The 20,868-nt window shown below is 42.7% G+C and overlaps 1 protein-coding gene across 3 annotated transcripts; it reads left to right on the top strand.

Moving 5' to 3' along the window:
- Window positions 1-876: 876 nt before the first annotated feature.
- On the top strand, window positions 877-19,538 carry LOC139442006 (salivary peroxidase/catechol oxidase-like). Of its 3 annotated transcripts, none has more exons than XM_071222759.1 (13): window positions 877-932; window positions 2,413-2,541; window positions 4,960-5,110; window positions 9,067-9,209; window positions 10,743-10,922; window positions 11,765-11,846; window positions 12,622-12,728; window positions 13,604-13,705; window positions 15,249-15,347; window positions 16,247-16,961; window positions 17,504-17,673; window positions 18,139-18,241; window positions 19,115-19,538. In XM_071222759.1, exons 2-13 carry the CDS (start codon window positions 2,415-2,417, stop codon window positions 19,518-19,520), a joined length of 2,385 nt encoding a protein of 794 aa, XP_071078860.1. In that variant the 5' UTR covers window positions 877-932; window positions 2,413-2,414; the 3' UTR covers window positions 19,521-19,538. The 3 variants fall into 3 exon arrangements, with proteins under 3 accessions (XP_071078860.1, XP_071078861.1, XP_071078859.1); XM_071222760.1 differs by having other exon boundaries at window positions 923-967; window positions 9,073-9,209; XM_071222758.1 differs by having other exon boundaries at window positions 923-967.
- The last annotated feature ends 1,330 nt before the right edge of the window (window positions 19,539-20,868 follow it).

The following is a 20,868-nucleotide window of genomic DNA, read 5'->3' as shown; positions in this document are numbered from 1 at the left end:
TGATCTGCTCTGGGTCTGGTTAACATGAGCACAACGTTGCATTCAATACTCAGCTGACGATTTTTGCCGTTAAACTGGATCGTTATAATGTATAAAAATGACCAACTTGACTAACTTGTTGCAAATCTACGATTAGGTTATTTTGTATATCCTGCATATTCAATCATTGTGACCACAATTAATTTAACCAATTTTAGTAAATAACAAACACAGACTATATATGATCAATTTGTTCTTTTTCAACCATGACAACTGTGCAGGTGCTGAAATAACAGTATAAGTTTGTTGAACATGTTTGTAGCGAATGTAAAATGTGTTCAAATATCGATGTCATGTGAGGATAATGTGAGTGAGTATGGTTTTACGCCGCTTTTGGCAATATTACAGCAATATCACGGCGGGGGGACACCAGAAATGGGCTTCACACATTGTACCCATGTCGGGAATCGAACCCGGATCTTCGGCGTGACGAGCGAACGCTTTAACCACTGGGCTACCCGCGTGAGGATAAGGCGAGCTGTTAATATTACAGAAAGTACAAACAATGAGATAATATATTTCTAGCTCTGAGTACATATTGCATAACTACCTGTCATATTTCATCCCCCGCTCCCAAATGTAATCAATAATCATTTTACAAGTGAAACAATTGTTTGATTATTTTACTGATTATATCCGGAACTGTGTTCCACACATACGTGTGCACAATCACATGTAACCTACTTCCTGCTCTATGGATACAAGGGACTGTCAATGAATACACTGAATCAGGAAGATCCATCCCGCTCACGTGTTTGCAATATCATAAGATGCGGAGAAGCTGCTCAGCCTATCAGAGACAAGCGCGTGGAGGTAAATAATTCCCCGCGTCTTGGTTTATAAAGGTGTGAGCTGTGTGGTAAGTCATGTAACTGGAGAGGGTATCACGAAAGGTACAGTATCACTGTCATTTTGCTCTCGTTTGAAAGTAAGTTGAGGGGCGCTGAGGTAGCTTAGTGGTTAAAGCGTTTGCTCTTCACGCCGAATGCCCGGGTTCGAATTTACACATGTGTGAAGCCATTTCTAGTGTCCCGAGCGTGATATGGGTGGAATATTGCCAAAAAGCGGCGTAACCTCCAACTCACTGACCTACTAATTGTAGTGAGTTGGGATGTAACATCGCATTTAACAATGCTACGGATTATCACATCGCGAAAACTAGCGAAAGTCGTAGACATTTACAACTTTAGTGAAACCCAGTAAATTGAAAATATGTCTGGAAAATCGGTAATTCTTACCAAAGACCACATCTCCTGGCAACTAAGGCAAGCACGTGGCTGGACAAGACAATCCAGTGATGGATTGATATCATGAGCATCGATCCACGCAGTTGGGATCCGATGACATGCAATCAACCATGTCAGCGAGCCTGGCCACTCGATCCCGTTAGTTGCCTCTTATAACAAGCATAGTCGGCTTTTACGGCAAGAATGAGTTGCTGAAGGCCTATATTACCCCGTATCTTCTCGGGTCACTTGCAAATGAAACAGAATTATGAAACATAATAACGTAGTGTGGCCTACGAAGTTGCTTTGACGAAGAAACAATCAAGAGTTTGGTTTTGGTTAATCAATGTCAATTTCGTACATTTATAAATGTTTCTTTCTTGGACAGTGTGCATATATTAAGTTCTCAAAGTGAGATATATATGTTCTTTTTAGAGAAAAACTGCATTGTATACTGAACGAGAGACATATGTTATATTGTAGAGCATCGAAACACGTAATTAGCTTTCATTCACGAAACACATGACGTGTATTGTGTTCACAACGAGAGATATATGTGACATTGTAGAGCAACGAAACACGTAATTAGCTTTCAATCACGGAACACATGACGTGTATTGTGTTCACAACGAGAGATCTATGTGACATTGTAGAGCAACGAAACACGTAATTAGCTTTCAATCACGAAACACATGACGTGTATTGCGTTCACAACGAGAGATCTATGTTACGTTGTAGAGCAACGAAACACGTAATTAGCTTTCATTCACGAAACACAGGACGTGTATTGTGTTCACAACGAGAGATATATGTTACATTGAGGAAGATGTAACTGGTTTTCAATCAGGAAATGCACGACATGTCTTGTGCTCTCAATTAGAGGTATATGTTTGTTTCGTTAAAGAACCGTGTGTGTTTATTATTGATATTTTTTATCAATTCCGTTCCGCTGTGATCCTCGTGTATGCACCGAATTCTCCAAACTAAACTCATACTCTCTGTAATACAGTTTGTCAAGGACTGATTCCACGACAAAAGATGAGTGTCTAGACCTTATGCATGGCTGCATCCAGTCCCGAGTCACTATGTATATATATATGAGTATAAGCCATTGTCAGGTATGTATTCTCGAAGTATTTCTCTCCAGACATGCAGCCAAGGTTCCTACTCCTCGTGGTGGTCGCCATGACCATGGGACAGACCGTAGCAGCCACAACAACTGCTGCGGAGACGGCTTTCGCTGAAACACAGAAAGACCAGCAGTTTCTGGAGTCTGGTAAGTAAACACACACCACCATACAGTATATGTACGCCCATCCTAAAGGATAATAGTTACCATAACAACCGGATAATAACCAGAGTAGATTATTATTAGATACAATGTGAATACAGGCGAATAATCAATGCTATTTTTCAATCATATTTCTCACAGGAGCATGTCTCTGTTTAAAGCATTTTATTTGTTAACTGTCTACACTAATATAAGTCTTTGAAAGGTTCTGAGAAGTGATACACATAAGGAAGAGAATTTATTGATGTCAACTTCTTTATCAGGAGGAACATGGCGTTTCGGAGTATATGCTTACTCCTTCATCAGGCGAATGATGAAGGAGTAAGCATATACATGTACTTCGAAACGTTGTGTTCCTCATAATAAAGAAGTTGACATCCGTCAACTCTCTTCCTTACATTAACATTGTCAAAACCAATAATCTTTGATGTCTTACAAAAGAGTCAATATTCATGAAATCTTCAGGTAGAATTTCCTACTGTAGTCTTAATAGTCTTAGTCTCCGTGGTCTAGTGGTAAAGTGTCTGCCCGGAGAACGGTAGGTCGGGGGTTTCGAACGCCCGCCGCATCATATCAAAAGACGTTAAAATATGGTACTTGTTGTTACCATGCCTGCCTGGCGACTGGTCGGCTCGGAGTCAGTATACTATGTCTAAGTGGAGTATTAATGTTAAAACTGCGGAATGGTATCTCAGTGCGCTAGCAAAGACATTAGTCAAGACTAGTACGAGCAGCCACACACGCACACACACACATGCACGTCGCTAAAAGTGCAAAGATCTTGCCCTATCTCAGTAGTGGGTTAGCACTATAAACTCGGCGTTAGTCAGGACGAGTACAAGCAACACACGCACGCACGCACGCACGCACGCACGCACGCACGCACGCACGCGCACACACATACACACACATGGATCCCCAGAATCTGTTTGGTCCCCCCTTCCGGATAAAGCTGTCCGAAAGATATGTTTCAATAATAACCCCGGTAGAAGGTTCTGTATATAAGTATACAATAGTACAACGTGTTTTATAGCACACATATAATCTTTCCGCGATTCGCTTGGCTGGCCTGAACGCAAATGTGAATGTCACCCTTTAAAAACTTCAAAAACGACTTTCGACCAGGAAGCGCTTTGTTTGAGATGTTTCGCCAGGACTTCGCACCAGCGCACTTACTTACATATGAACGTGAAGATTCGGGTTAGAATTGGTCTTCAGCAACCCATGCTTCTCGTAAGAGGCGAATAACGGGATTGGTTGGTCAGGTTCGCTGACTTGGTTGATGCATGTTATCGTATTCCAATTGAGTGGATCGATGCTCATGATATCAATCACAGGATTGTCTGGTCCAGATTCGATTATTTACAGACCGCTGGCATATAGCTGGAATATTTCTGAGTGCGGCGTTAAACAAAAAACAAATCAACAATCAAATTTGTGACATCTAAAACAATGCCTACAAGACGAGTATTATTGGCGATATCATCCCTTATGGTGAACAGTCAATCACTTAAAACACACGGTTCACATGGTTCATTTTATTTGGAATTGATTTGATAGCAATCTATATTTCTTGTTTTTCGCAGACATCCTAGCTTCGGAAAACTATTCATATTCAAAACAATATTATCGCGTACATTCTGAGAACACTCATGAGAGCTTGAGTGCAGATATGTTTGTAGGGAAATTCTACATTGTATAGATTATTTGAAATGCCTCGCTAGCCTGTAGCCTGTAGCCTGTAGCTTGTAGATCGACTTCAAGTCTTTATGTAATGTACATTTAGTCAACGTGTACCTGGTGCGCGGTGTAACCGATTGTACTCTTTGATGAAGTTTTCGGTATTTTTAGTTATTCTGTTATACAAGGGAGTTTCACCTAAATGTGTCATAAAATGTCAAGATGACACTGGTCGTAGACCTTACCACAATGTTGAAAGCCACCATCCCACATGTAATGACAAAACAAGGTTCAACCCAAGCATGTATACAACTCTCCCCACGTATATATGTTACTGATAAAAGTGGTTCTAATTTTATAGGATAAGTTTCTGCAGTCCTGGAGAAGTGATTTTAACTATTCTTCTTAAGGTTTCTATAATTCCTTATTGGCGACGAGTTCCATTACTTTAAACAGATGTAAAGCACTGGCGAATGAACGTTCTTCATTTATCAGTGCTTATTATTATTATTAATGGCCTAACATGTCAAAACATAAGAAGCTTGTTGGGAATTATACGATACATGGCCTGAAAACCTTGTCACGATTTCTGAAACATGTACATGCTATCTTGTTGTAGTTTGTATATATTTATGTGTAAAATATAACTCATATACCACCGTCGGTGGTTCCTTTGAGGGAGCAAGAGTATGACGTTTAACATTAGCAGTGTCAACGTTGTAGGTGTTGACCGGCTCGGTGGGATGTCCACGTCGGAACAACATGCGGTGTTCACGTCAACAAAGCCAAAAGCAATAAGCCTTGGTAAGATATACAGGGAGAAACTTCTCGCGAAAATATCCCTGAACGCACGGCCTGCGTCAGCCACAGCAAAGTAAGTATTTTTACCCATAATAAATCACCTTAACTTAGACAAGGTCTCAAACTTGAATGAGTCATAATTGCTGGAGCGTTTTGCAACCGGGAAGTACATTCTCAAAGCTGGTTTGCTCGACTGGAAGAATCTACTCACTTTTGTAACATGCTGCACCCGACCTGTGTACAAGAACAAGCCCCTTGTTGTGAAGTGAGCGACGAAACGTCATTTGAGTATAAAGGGTTCAAAGAAATACATTTTATTATTGTGTGACTTGATAGCTAAGAAAGCCCCCTAGTGTTTCAATTATATGTTTATTTTCTCCAAATTTCGAGTTTTTTTCTTATTATTTCGATTATATTTTCGTAATTTCAGTTATTTTCTCGTTACTTCGAGTTTTTGTTTCGTAAATAAGATAATTTTATTTTCTCGTTATTTCATGTTTATTTACAAGAAAATAATTGATATAACCAGGAAAAAATCGAAAATTCGAGTTTTTGAGTTAAACTTGAAATGACAAAATAATTTAACGAGAAATAACTCGAAGTAACGAGAAAGAACTCGAAATTTCGAGAAATAAATTTAAATAACAAAGTATTTCGATTTGAAAAAATAAATTGATCCTACCAAAATGCCACAATTACGCTTTCGTAGATAGCTGCAGACATAGTGACTCTCATACCTCCTTCAAGAGTTGCATCACATGATAAACTGGAGAGGAGGGTTTATCTCAGTATTGCCTGGGTGTAGCGTATAGGCTTGGAGCAAATATAATTGCTATCTACACTATTGAAACTTCGGAAACTGTTTAATTCTTTGCGCCGTACAGAGCAGTCGTAATTAACGTCTCGTTTTTATTTTGAACAACAAGTAAAAGCGCTATCGCGTCTGTAGATATCCGGGTACACCACGTAATTGTCTGGTTTGTTCACGGACCGCCGCCGCATGGCAGGACTACTGCTGTGCAGCGTCAGGCAACACACACTCACATTTTCATGCAAATTGTATGAGTGACGGGTGCTACGTGTAGAGCAGGCTATGTTTCCGCGAACACATGGTGTCATCAATGGTTTTCAGGTATTCATATAATTGTCCTTGCTATTTCGCCTTGTACGCCCATTGGAATCTGTTACGTCAGATAATCGAGACTGGTTTTTCTCTGGCGTTGACGTCATATAAACTGACGTCCAAAAGAAACTTTACCAGAGTTTGAAATCATTCTTGCACAAAAACAACAAAACATACATGCATGAAGTAAAGTGTATTGAGAAGATCAATATATCAAGATAATCAACACTGAAAATGACAATCATACCGCGAACGAGAATGACGTCAGAGCCCCCCAAAGTAGGGTGTGGTACAAAACTCGAGCTTTCAGAATCATGGACAATAGGCAGAGTACATAAACAATCGGTCACGTTCAGTAACAAGTCAGTAGTAGAAGGGGGGATCACCAAATGCCTCAATACACGCAAAAACTCTTCGACGCACAGAAAAAGTCAGTCCTCTGATGAGGTCACGTGGGATTTGACGCCATTCTTCTTGGAGGGCCAAGATCAGTTCTTGCCGGTTGGCTGGAGAGTGTGTTCGTTGTCGAACACAACGATCCATCAAGTCCCAGAGGTGTTCTATGGGGGACATGTCGGGTGAGCGTGCAGGCCACGGCAGGACGTTGACCTTGTTGGCTGCGAGGAAGTTAGTGACAATTCTGGCTGTATGGGCCCTAGCGTTGTCATGCTAATAAATGACACCACGTGGCTGCTGTTGGAGAAATGACCAGCGGTGTCCTCTCCTGCCCACAGATCCCTCCCCACACCATGACACTCCCTCCACCATCTGGTACGACCTCCTGCACGCAACACGCCGCCGTTCGTTCACCCCTCCGGCGGTAAACACGTTGTCTTCCATCAGCCTTAAACATACAGAATCGACTTTCGTCAGTGAAGACAACCCTCTGCCAGTCACGTCGTTGCCAACGTCGTACAGTCCGGGCCCATCTCAATCGCAGACGACGATGTTGCGCTGTCAATAGATGTCCTCTGTATGGTCTAAAAGCCCTGATTCCATGAGCCCTGAGTCTCCTGGCCACTGTCTGTCGACTAACCCTGTGACCTAAGGCATTTATCGCCGATGACGTCACTGTCAGGAAGCGATTTCGGAGGTGCAAGGTATGCAAGTACCGGTCATCATTGGGCGTGGTCACCCTGTGTCTGTCTGTTCTTGGCCTGTCAAAGGTCCGCCCTGTCTATCTGTAACGTTGCATCAAGTTGGTAACGGCAACACGGAGCAACCGAAGGTTCGTGCAGTATGGGCTCCCACCTGTACCATACCCAAGGCTCGTTCACGTTGTTCGACTGTGAGTCGTGGCATTTCTTTTGTGTTTTGTTATCACTGTGGATGTCTGACTTGCCGTTGCAATCGTTTTATACCCGTGCATTTGCAGTTGTCCGTGGTGCGCGTGTTATTCATTTTTTCGCGTGTTATCTCGCAAACATGTAACAGACGATTAACATTTTCTGCATACACTATTGTTGTATTTAGGTTATGTGTTTTAGATAGACTTCATCGAAAAAAAAATTATACTTTGTCTGTAATTTATATTTTCAGTTGGTAAAGTTTCTTTTGGACATCAGTTTATTTACGGTGCAGGTATCATTATACACTTTCATCATTCATTAGGGCCTTGCATTGTATTCTTCCAAATAATATGATTAATTTAACGCGTACAGCGTATGTTGACAACATTAAAAGCTCACGCCCCTGTGAACGTCTGTCGATCATGGATGATGCTAAACGCCACTGCAATTGCGTGATGTTCCCTTCTCAAGAAACCCGAGGGCATATTCCCTTGAACACCGAATTTAACTTTCCTCAAATTTGATCAGGTCACTATTCCGTTATTGTCTTATGCTGCGAATCGTGCGCCTCTATACATAAGTGTGTATATGTGCATACGTGTGTAGAAATGCATACGTGAGTATACTTGTCATGTGAACGCGTTTACTCATGTGTGCATATTTACACCAGGAGCAAATTTGCATCGTATCTGGAGCAGGTGCAAATGAAAATGTAAATTTGCACTGTGTGTATATGTTGCAATGTGAACGTTTATGTCAACGTAAGAGGGTGATCTAATTAATATCTGTTCTTTTGCCATCACCAAACAAATTGTCAACAGTGCCAACTTTTATGCGCATTTACAGTGTTCAGCGGACGGTGTTTTCTTTTGGTTTCAAGGAGTCAAAACTTTTGTGTACAAATTAAATGTGTTGGAGTTAATCTCTAACTTTTTGACGCCTTGAAACCCAAAGAAAACACTGTCCGTCCTGCTCTGGGTGTCCACATTAAAGTTGGTATTGATGTTTACTGAATAGCGTCAACTTTAGAATACAGAAAGGTAACGGGAAATCATCCGCGATATTAATTAGATCGTCCTCTGGCGTTGGCATAAACCTTTACATGACAATACATATAGTGCAAATTGTGAAAATATACATTTACACCTGCTCCATACACGGTGTAAATTTGCTTATGGTGTGAATATACACACATTACTGAACGCGTATATGCAAATATACACAATGTGCAGAATGAGTGAGTGAGTGGGTGAGTTTGGTTTAACGCCGCTTTTAACAGTATTCCAGTTATATCGATGCGTGTCAGCTTAATGTGGGAGGAAAACCCGAAGTGATGCAGGTCTCAGACGTTTACCACTTTCTGTGAAACCCACCAGCACGGATATGGTACTGGCAAACCTGAAAACAGAATCGGGGCGAACCGGGATTCAAACCCACAGTCATAGGTTTCTGGCATACCCAAGGGACACAACTCTGCACTGCGAATGGCGGCGCCTCAGACGACTGGGCCACCCCTGCCCCCACACGTGTTTAGAGATTCATGTGAGCTGGGTATTGTTAGTTTCTTTTCTGTTGCAAGATTGTTAATATGTAAGTAATGTCAATCAACGTTGTCAGTGACAGCTGCAGCAGCTCCATGGTGTGCAACAACACCGACATGTTCCGGTCAGCGGACGGCAGCTGTAACAACATCCGACATCCTGACTGGGGAAAGAGCTTTATCCCAATGAGGAGGTTCCTTCTGCCACAGTATGACGATGGTGAGTTCTATGCATGGTTTAATTCGTTTATCTGTGTGTTGTGTGTGTGTGTGTGTGTGTGTGTGAGTAATGTGTGAGAACCTCTAATGGGGGCTTTTTAAGTTCAGTTTCAGCGTCTTCATAACATACATGGGGAAAGAAGAAGCAAGGGGGAGCAAGGGGGAGCAAGAGGGACCAAGAAGTATCTCTCCGTCATTACAATATTATATCGATATAACGATATCGGAAGACGATTCTAGTACCTTCTCGAACATAATGGATGTGCACTGTCATTCACAGAGCTTCTCTTTTAACGTCTGGAGACGTGTCTCCATTTTTTGCTAATATTAAACCGGAGAGTTGATCCGGGGAAGACTATAAAAAACAGAGATCCACCTCGTTGCCAACTTGGATAGCAACTTCTTGTATTCTGTGTCACAACGTTTCAGAGCTACTTCTTGCTCCTTCATCAGGTGACAAAGAATAAAAGAAGTCGCTATCCACAAAAAGTGGCACGTATGCATGTTCTTCCAACTTCTAAATGCCTGTCAAAGACAACACGGGGGGAGTTCGCTACCTTTCCCACGTATCACGTCACGAGCTGCTGAGTTCACGTCCCTGCATGGAAAGGACGTTCTCCATCAGATGCAATGTCATCCCCTTCTGGTCATTATGTCAGATATCCAGCTGTTAACGAGCAAGGATGTAGACTCTGAAGATACTGAGACAGGCTCAGTCATATCATTTTCAGGCAACATTTTAAAAAATGTTATTGTGAATCATTGCAGCCACATGCCATGCCTATTAAGAAATACGACATACGAATTTCTTCGTTCATTAGCTGGTGAGCAATGGAAATAACATCGTTATGAAGCCATCGATCTGTTCATACACCGGTGGTCTTGAGGTGCATGCCTCTAGTCCTCAAAATATTTTGGAGGTTTTGTTAACCTCATTTAGACTCTTCAAATCATATAATAACAGGACCTGTAAAGATCCGGGGTAGAATAGGTCTTCAGCAACCCAGGCTTGCCGTAAAAAGCGACTATGCTTGTCGTAAGAGGCGACTAACAGGATCGGGGGGTCAGGCTCGCTGACTTGGCTGATGCTTGTCATCGTATCCAATTGCGTGGATCGATGCTCATGATGTCAATCACTGGGTTATCTGATCCAGACTCGATGTTTTCAGACCGCGTCGTATCACTTGAATATTGCTGAGTACGGCGTTAAACAACAGCAACAAAACATATAATAACAGAAAATCTGTAAATGAACTTCACATATGACTAAGGACAAGGGTGGCCAAATCATCTAAGGAGCCGCAATTCCCGGTGCAGAGTTGCGTCCCTTGGGCACGCCAGGAACCTATGATTGTGGTTTCGAATCCCGGTTCGCCCCAAGTATGTTTCTAGGTGGATTTCATGGAAGTGGTAAAGGTTTGAGACCTGCATCTCTTTGAGGTGTCTTCTCACAGTAAGCTGACACGTCGTACAATAACTGTATACTGTCCAAAGCGGTGTCATATCCAACTCACCCACTCACATATGACTGCAGATATATCATCGCCGCGAACCACTGGAAGTGATGGGACCCCGCTTGTAAGTCCTCGTCTAGTAAGCACCACTCTGCACACACCTGACGTCGACGCCACGTCACAGAGTGACGTCACACACATGGTCATGCAGTGGGGTCAGTTCCTGGATCATGACATCACCAATACCCCTATTGAACGAGGTCAGTTGAAATTGTAACTACAGTAAACTACGTTTATAACGAACACGCTTATTGACCGATATAACGAACTTATCCTTAATCCTGGCCATTTGTTGCATATATGATGTTTATAACGAACTACGGTTATTACGAACTAAAATTAGTGGTCCCTTTGAGTTTTTTATAACCGTAGTTTACTGTATTAGTTAGTGAAACGTTCGCCAATGATGCAGTTTACAGGATATCTTCCGGTAAGGGATTGTAAGGGAATGTACTCGAGAGTTCCTTCCATAGTATCAATTTTAATTTTTTTCCAGCCACCATTTTTACCGCCTCGCTAAAGTTACAAGGGTTTGGGGACTTGCTACATGCACCCACATATTTCTCTACCAAATGACTTCAATTTGCTTTTGAGTTTATTGAATTGGAAACGTCAAAACTGATGTCCAGCCTTTGTGTAAAGTACGCAGAATTACAGTTTGTACACCGGTTTTACGTTAATACTTCCTTAAAAGACAAAAAAATATTGAAGTCAATTCTTAAGTGAATGGACCAGAACACCATCAATGAAATACCCCCGATCCCCCTAACTTCTCTTTCACATGTCCTAAACTGGACGGGAACGTTAATCACCTTCCGCTTGATTAAATGAAACAGTATAATTTCAGGAAAGGACAAATACTTAACGACATATTTGTCAAACAAAACGCATTTCCTTATGTTGAGGTAAATATTATATAAACAATTTAAAGCAAAAGTGTGAGTTTCAATTATAATTTATCGTACAATTGGAATGTGAGTACATGATGTCTTCATAATTTTATGAATCAAATACCTAATAGTGAGCTCTTGTGATACTGCAGGCACGGATGGAGCCGCCATAACGTGTTGTGAGGATGACGTCAAACGTGAGACCCTCTCCGCCGCCTTGAATCTCACTGACAGGTAGCTGTAGCCTTGAATCTCATTGACAGGTTTCTGTAGCCTTGAATCTCACTGACAGGTTGATGTAGCCTTGAATCTCACTGACAGGTAGCCGTAGCCTTGAATCTCACTGACAGGTAGCTGTAGCCTTGAATCTCACTGACAGGTAGCCGTAGCCTTGAATCTCACTGACGGGTAGCTGTAACCTTGAATCTCACTGACGGGTACCTGTAGCCTTGAATCTCACTGACAGGTAGCCGTAGCCTTGAATCTCACTGACGGGTTGCTGTAGCCTTGAATCTCACTGACAGGTCCCTGTAGCCAGAGGGAAAATATAACGCAGGACAGAACACACTACTTTCAAGAAAATGTTTCCGAGATATTTGCACTTAGAAAAGATTCAACTTTCACTTAAAAGACATTTTAAGTAAGAATGGAAACCATATGCCAAAGACAGTCAGTTCACTTGTACAGTTAAATATGTAGGATCTATTTGCATGGTGGTATTATATGTGACACATTGCATATTTCTTTTCAGAAATGGACAAATCAATTGTCTTATTTCGTATAAACAAACCAAGAAGTGGTGTAAGATTATTATGCGCTTTCCTGCTATGGCGAGGACTTACTCACGTCGTCAGGAGTAGGTTATATTTGTCTCTGGGGACGTGCTATAGTACGATGTACAACGATACAGGAGCTATGTCCAGAGAATCCACACATGGTTCTCTGTCCAACTATGCAGAAATGTGAGAAATGTGAACCCAATAATCCAATTCCCCTTTTTATCTGCCAGACATCAGTGCTTCAACATTGCCGTGCCACCAGGGGATCGAAGGTTCAACCGCAAATGTCTCAACTTTGTCCGATCAGTGCAAGTGGCCAACACAAACTGTGACATTAGTGAGTACAAAATCGGAGATTCATTGTTTGTGGGCGCTACGTTCAGAGTGTCATGGGTGGTGGGTGTTACGTTCAGGGCGTCATAGGCAGGTGGGTGTGTAATATGTTCAGCGTGACATGGGTGGTGGCAGCGTAATATGTTCAGCGTGACATGGGTGGTGGCAGCGTAATATGTTCAGCGTGACATGGGGTGGGAGTGTAATGCGTTCAGCGTGACATGGGGGGTAGGAGTGTAATAGGTTCAGCGTGAAATGGGTGGTGGCAGTGTTAAATGTTCAGCGTGACATGGATGGTAAGAGTGTAATATGTTCAGTGTGACATGGGTGGTGGCAGCGTAATCCGTTCAATGTGACATGGGTGGTGGGAGTGCAAGCGTTCAGCGTGACATGTGTGGTGGGAGTGTAATATGTTCAGTGTGACATGGATGGTGGGAGTGTAATGCGTTCAGCGTGACATAGATGGTGGGAGTGTAATATGTTCAATGTGACGTGGGTGGTGGCAGCGTAATATGTTCAGTGTGACATTGGTGGTTCGAGAGTAATATGTTCAGTGTAACATGGGTGGTGGCAGCGTAATATGTTCAGCGTGACATGGGTGGTGGGAGAGTAATATGTTCAGTGTGACATGGGTGGTGGCAGCGTAATATGTTCAGCGTGACTTGGTTGTTTGGAATGTAATATGTTCAGCGTGACATGGGTGGTTAAAGTGTGATACGAAATCCATGGGAACTAGTGAAATGTGTGCTTCTATTTCTACTTCTAATATGGGTTCCACCAAGATGATCTAGGTGTTCAGTAGGAGTTGGAACTTTCTTGATATCACCCAGGCGGCGGTGTATGCCCTTGATCAGACTCAACTTTGTCATCTTCTTGTAGTTCCAGCAGAGCAGATGAACCAACTGACGGCTTACATTGATGCATCGCAGGTGTATGGCTCCACAGAAGAGGAACAACATGAACTCCGAGCTGACACCGGAGGTATGTCATACATCAAGCACTGGCTGTGTTTTCGCGAAGACCCATCTTCCCGAGGCAAAAGAGTTAACTGACTATAAAAGTCCAGTTTCCATCCTTGCCAAACTAGGCTGGTATTTAGCCTGGACTAACGAGTCTATGCATAGTCCAATCAAAATCGCGCACCGAAATCGAAATCCGGTTCGTAAACTGTCGTGCAGATTTCGGTCGATTGAAGGATTTGCAAAGCATGTGCACCACCAACTCGTTGTCAGCAGATATTTTCCAAATCTTTTCATGTTTTTAATCAAGGCGCTCACGTGATTTGATGAATGTAAGACCCGTTTTATCACAATATAGAACTTGATTATCGATCAGATCATCTTGACTGGCTTAGAAGGATCATAACTGGTAATAGCCACTGGTGGCGCTACGATCGAGCCCAGTAATTCCAGCCTAGTTCGGCAAGGGTGGGAACTGGACATTTTGGGGGGGGGGGGGGGGGGGGGGGCGACGTTCTAGATTTGTTTGGTGACATAGCGGATCTGGTGGTCATATCAATCACTAGATTATCTGGTCCAGACTCGATTATTTACAGACCGCCGTCATATAGCTGAAACGCGGCGTTAAACAACAAACAGACAAGCAAAATAAATTCACGGCACACCAACTCTACCAGATTATTCTCTTTAAACGTTTAATCTAACAACATATTTCAAGTAGAAACCGACAGTGCGGTCTACAAGAAACTCAATAAGCACATCACTCATTATTAAGGTACATATATACTTCAGACTTTATCTCAAAGATCAGATGTAATAGTTTCCGTTTAAATGTGGAGCTTCGAAGACACAGTTATATTCCTCAAAATGAACGATTCTGCGATTTCTGTTTTCTGATTTCAAAAATAACTGTAAATGTACTGAGGTGAGGTGAAATCGGGTTTAACGTCGCGTCCAAAATTATTGCACTTATACAGCGACGTGCATGCACGTGTGTGTGTCTGTGTGGCTATTGGTAGTCCGGACTGATGCCGAGTTATAATGCTAGCACACTAAGATACCATGCCGCAGTTTAACTTAAATACCCCACTCAGACACAGTATACTGCCCCTTATTGCCGAGCGCAAGACAGGGTAACAACAAGTACCATCTTTTAACGTCTTTTGATATGACGCCGCCGGGGATCGTACCCCGAACCTTCCGCTCTCCGGGCGGACGCTCTACCACTAGACCACGGAGGCGGTCCGTAAATGTATTGACAGTGAATGTCGTGTTATGTCTATATGTGAACAACATGCCACTAGAAGAAGAATGTCCCTCTAGGCACCTCTGATGAAATTCACACAGATGGTTATCATGTCCTTCATAATATAAGTGTGTTCTTGGCAAAAGACAAATTAATAAACACCTAAATACCTATTTTTGTCACGAATGAAATCTTTATATTCTTTACTCCAGCGTTCGCGATCTAGGATGCTATGTTAATGTATAAGGGACATGCTGCTGAAGTGCATGTCTATCTCTCTGTGAAGTGCATGGCACTGATTCTACTTTCATGCTTTCAGGACTGCTGAGAACATCATCTGACAATCCGGAACTGCTTCCAAGAAACTCTGCGACGGACTGTGTCACTTCCGCTCAACCCAATTTCTGTTTCAGGGCCGGTACGTAGCTCTCATTGGTATTATCATGTATCATACGGTGGTATTGCCGTTGTGGCTCTTGAACATCTTTAGCTGATGTCTGTGGTAAGCTGGCTAACCTGTTACTATACCAATTACTGTTTCGGTAGAGCGATCGAATGAGTTGGTTTAACGCCGCTTTGAACAATATTCAAGTTATATCACGGCTTGTCAGCTTAATGTGAGAGGAAAGCCCGAAGTGATGCAGGTCTCAGACGTACATCGCTTTGGTGAAAACCACGAGCACGGGTATGGTGGAGACAAACCTAGAAACAAAGTCGGGCGAACCGGGATACGAACCAACAATCATAGGTTTCGGGCGTGCCCAAGGGACGCAACTCTGCACAGCGAATTACGGCACATAAGAAGACATGACCACTTTTTTCTCTGGAGATATGTTAACGATGTGTTGATGTTGATTGTTGACGATTGATGTTACCCTGGCAATACTACATGTCAGTATGACCTGCCTGATAGAGAGTCCCGATGACTCCGTCTACATTGGTGGATCATATTACATAGTGGAGTGGCAAATGACAAAATTGTGCACTTTGCGTTAAAAACATGAAATTTGGTACAAAGGTTCTTCATCCAAGTACAAACATTTATGGCTTTTGGACCATACAATGTTTTCCGATATGTCCGCCAAATCCAAGATGGCCGCCACAATTATCCTTATTTTTGGACATTTGTAAGCATTAGGCCTTTAGTAGTTCATATAGCTTTCTCATTTTATCATCATGGTACTTCTCTTTCATTTAATCCTTTTTAGATACTTTGCTATAATGTTTCCTATATGGCCGCCAAATCCAAGATGGCCGCCAAAATTATCCCTACGTTTGGACATTTGTAAGGATTAGTCTTCTACTGTCTGTGTCCAGGTGACGAGAGAGTGGACGAGCACATGTCTCTGGCAAGTATGCACACCATCTGGCTGCGGGAACACAACAGAGTGGCCAGAAAGCTTGCACGTATCAACCCACACTGGGATGATGAGCGGCTGTTCCAGGAAACCAGGAGGATTCTGGGAGCCATGATACAGCACATCTCCTACGCCGACTTCCTTCCCCTCGTCCTCTCACCAAAGTTTCTCACCAAGTTTGGGCTCCGACCATCGACTGGTCCTGTTAATATTTACAATGCCAGTATTGATGCCAGTATTCGCAATGCCTTTGCTACAGCTGCCTACCGCTTCGGCCACTCTATGATAAGATCCTTCTTTAGTCGTCCAAACAGGAGATTTAGGGGTAAAAAAGATCTTCAACTTAGAGACTCATTTGGAAACACATCCATAATTCTTTCAACTGCTGGTGCTGCTGTAAATGAGCTAACAAGAGGGCTGCTGGTCGATAGGGCCAATTCCGTGGACAGACACGTCTCCCCTGAACTTACAGACTTCCTCTTCCCAGATGATGAAGGTAACAGTCTCGATTTGATGGCTTTAAACATTCAACGTGGCCGCGACCATGGCCTACCAGGGTACAATGCTTGGCGAAGATGGTGTGGATTCCCAGAAGCTAAAGATTTTAAAACCAGCCCTGGAGGTCTTGTGGATCATCCTGATGATGCTGCAGCTGCTCTACAATTGCTGTACAGGTACTGAGCATTAGTGAGAGAGTTATGCTTTAACGTCACATTTGCAGTACTGCACCCGATGACATGACATGACGATGACATTGACCAATAGGTGAGAAGAAATGAGGTTTAACGTCTCGTCCAAGATTATTGCGCTAATACAGCGACGTGTATGCACGTGTGTGTGTGCGTGTGTGTGCTAGTCCGGATTAATGCCAATTTATATTGCTTGCCCACTGAGATAATGCCACAGTTAAACATGAATACCCCACTCGGATACAGTAACCTGATTCCAATCCGACCAGTTCTTGTTTTAGCCCCTTAATGCCGAGCGCCAGGCAGGGTAACAACACGTACCATCATTTCTTTTGGTGTGACGCGGCCGGGAATCGAACCCCGGACCTTCAGCTCTCCGGACGGACGTTCTGCCACTAGACAACGGAGGCGGTCCAGGGACCAATTGATAGTATTCAGCAAAGTCAAGGTTTTGAAATTGTATGCCCTTTTAAAGTCATATTTCAACTTAAGTAGTAAAATGTAGTGGACACGTTTATGTATTTCAGATCACCCGACGACATTGATCTGTTCTCTGGAGGCATATCAGAACGTCCTGTTGACGGCGGACTGTTGGGAAACACTTTCTCTTGTATTGTCGGCCGTCAATTCGAGCTGTTAAAGATCGGTGACAGATTCTGGTATGAGACCAATGACGAGTATGTCGGATTTACGCAAGGTATGCATATCTGTTGTTCCAGGTAATATTATATATTACAGATGCAACTTAACCAGTAAATCCGTGTTGCTTCACGATGACTTGATGTCAACTTCTTTATTATGAGGAACACAACGTTTTCTAGTATATGCTTACTCCTTCATCAGGCGACAACGTTTCGGAGTATATGCTTACTCCTTCATCAGGCGACAACGTTTCGGAGTATATGCTTACTCCTTCATCAGGTGACAACGTTTCGGAGTTTATGCTTACTCCTTCATCAGGTGACAACGTTTCGGAGTATATGCTTATTCCTTCATCGGGTTACAATGTTTCGGAGTATATGCTTACTCCTTCATCAGGTGAATCACTCCGAAACATTGTATTCCTCATAATAAAGAAGTTGACATCCATATTTTCTCTTCCTTATGTGTATCACTTCTTAATGCCTTTCAAAGACCTGTTGCAAATGATTTCCTCCGTCAGATCAGCTGACTGAACTCCACCACACGTCTCTGTCCCGTGTGGTCTGCGACAACATCAAGACCAAGAATATCCAACCTAATGCCTTCAGAAACGCTGGACCAGGGTGAGTTCTCTACAAAGTTCGGAGACATTCACCAATGAAATATAACATTCAGGCACAATCATTGGCAAAAACCATAAATGACGAGTATCTTTCATTGTTTATGTAGGTATTAGAAATATAATCATATACATGTATATGATGCAGACTTTGTTGAGACTGTGTGATAATGGTAAGTGAGAGACGGGTTTGCGCTGCTGTAACAATAGTTAGGCAGTATCATGTCTCAGACCAATGCGAAGCACTTAGGGTAACCATGTTGGTAATCGAACCCGGATTTCTGCGTGTCAAGCGAACGCATTAACTACTAAGCTACCCACTCTCGTGATTATTATGGTGCCCCTAGGGTCCCAACTCCGATTTGGTCGTGACAAGCGACGCACTAACCAGTAGGCTACCCACACGCTGGATTCACATGTGGGGAATAGAACTGAGATTTAGGCGTGATAAGCGACGCATTAACCAGTAGGCTACCCACACGCTGGATTCACATGTGGGGAATAGAACTGAGATTTAGGCGTGATAAGCGACGCATTAACCAGTAGGCTACCCACACGCTGGATTCACATGTGGTACCCATGTTGGGGAATAGAACTCACATTTGGTGTGACAAGCGACCGCATTAACCACTAGGCTATCCACCGGCGGGATTCACACATGGTACCCACGTGGGGAATAGAACCCAGGGTTTGGCGTGACAACCACTAGGCTATCCACAGGTGGGATTCACATATGGTATCCGTGTGGGACTTAGAACCCAGATTTAGAGGTGACAAGCGAACGCTTTAACCACTGTGCTACCCAACAACGCAGAATGTTTTCACCTATAAATAGTCATTATGGAAATGGTTTTGATGTTGATGATGAATGTTACAGGAACGACCTCACGTCATGCAGTCAACTGCCCAAGGTCAATCTGCGTGCCTGGCGTGAGACTCAGAAGGGTGTGTGGTCGGCCTGGTCAGCGTGGTCAGACTGTAAACGCGGATGGAGGAATCGGATCAGGACCTGTGGGCAGACAGGTCGGAAATGTACAGGGTCGAGGAAGGAGAAGGAGGCATGCGGCTCAGACTGTGCGTTTCAGCAGTGGGAATCATGGGGCAACTGTGTGAAGGGCTGCCGTTACAGGAGACGGGGGTGCGACTGCAGATCGTGCGGCCCCGCAAGCGACTTCAACAGTGACAAATGCAAGAGAAAGGGGAAGAGTCGTAGCAAGCGTTTTTGTAGAAGATTGTATGGGAACGTGAAACCATGGTACTTCGACACAACTGTGTCAAAATAAATACTGTTTGACATGTTAGTCCTTTCTTGTGTTGCCAACTCGAGTTTCATCAGTGGGGCAATGGGGTAGCGTAGTAGTCAAAGAGTTCGTTCGTCAAGCCGAAGGGATTCCATTCCCCAAATGGGTACAATTTGTGAAGTCCATTTCTGGTGTTTGCCGTCGCGTTATTGCTAGAATGTTGCTAAAAGCGGCGTAAGACCATACTCACTCACTCATATACAATGAAACTAAGAAACGTAGGACCTGTCCCCTGGTGAGTGATACTATGAGGAACGTTCGCACAAAGGTCTTTCAAGTAATGTCTGAGGGATGTTCTGAAGATCAAAAAGAATAACTAACTACGTTTATTCCCAGCTTTTAGAAAATGTAATAGAAGAACCTAAAAGACCCAGGAATTTAGAAGCAGTTACTTGTCTTTACCTACAGATTTCGACTTTAAAACAAACCATGAAGCGAACTATTATTCTACTATTGAAACTGAATTGCGTTCCTTTTATGTAGGATTCTTTCATTAAACAGTAACAAGTTTTTCAACTAATTCATTCTTAGCGAAAATTAAGGTAACTGATTATGATTATTGTACCTGTTGTGGTCACGTTACTGAAACATATGGTCATTTATTTATAGATTGTATTGCTGTAAAGAAATTATGGAAGCAAGTTAGTAAATGACTAAATAGTAAATTAGCCAGGGCCCACTTGCACAAAGCGATCTTATCGCTAAGGTGATCGTAACTCTCATGCTTTAACATAGGCTTACGATAGTCGTAGCGCTAAGATAGCTTTGTGCAAGTGGGCCCAGAACTGTTGAAGTTACAGTTAAGCATTTCATCTTTGGTGACCCCACCTCCAAAATAACAACGTATGTATTCCTGTAAGTTAAATATTTTATCTTCACCAGTAGAATTAGTAAAAGCCTCCACAGGTTCCACGAATTTATTCAGTTATTACAGCAGAAATGTAAAGAGCAGAATTACATTGAATTAAAGTCGGGTCAACTCACAAAACATAATGTCAAGTGGCAGAACCTAGCGATCTGCAATTTTTGTAAAAATAAAAACACAAAAAACATCTTACTGTCCACATCTTACTGTCACATAAATGAAAGTGAGACTCGGAGTTTAAGAATTCATTACGGGGAATAACCGCACATGAGGCAAAATAATAGTGAAACATGTAAAAGTGGAACTAGTGAACGGAATATACATTCATACGAGTATTATATTTTTCTTCTAAATGCGTCTGTGTTGATATAACATTCTGAATAACATTTTTTTCTGTTTGTAATATTTTTCTGAAAAGCCTATGGGACCTATGGGTGATTGAAATTTGGCCTTATGGGTAACTGA

Source organism: Haliotis cracherodii, unplaced genomic scaffold, assembly GCF_022045235.1.
Source record: "Haliotis cracherodii isolate W230 unplaced genomic scaffold, xgHalCrac1.p SCAF_5, whole genome shotgun sequence".
NCBI classification, from domain to species: Eukaryota; Metazoa; Mollusca; class Gastropoda; order Lepetellida; family Haliotidae; genus Haliotis; species Haliotis cracherodii.
The sequence above is the reverse complement of the archived record's forward strand: the minus strand, read 5'-3'. Positions and strand labels throughout refer to the sequence as shown.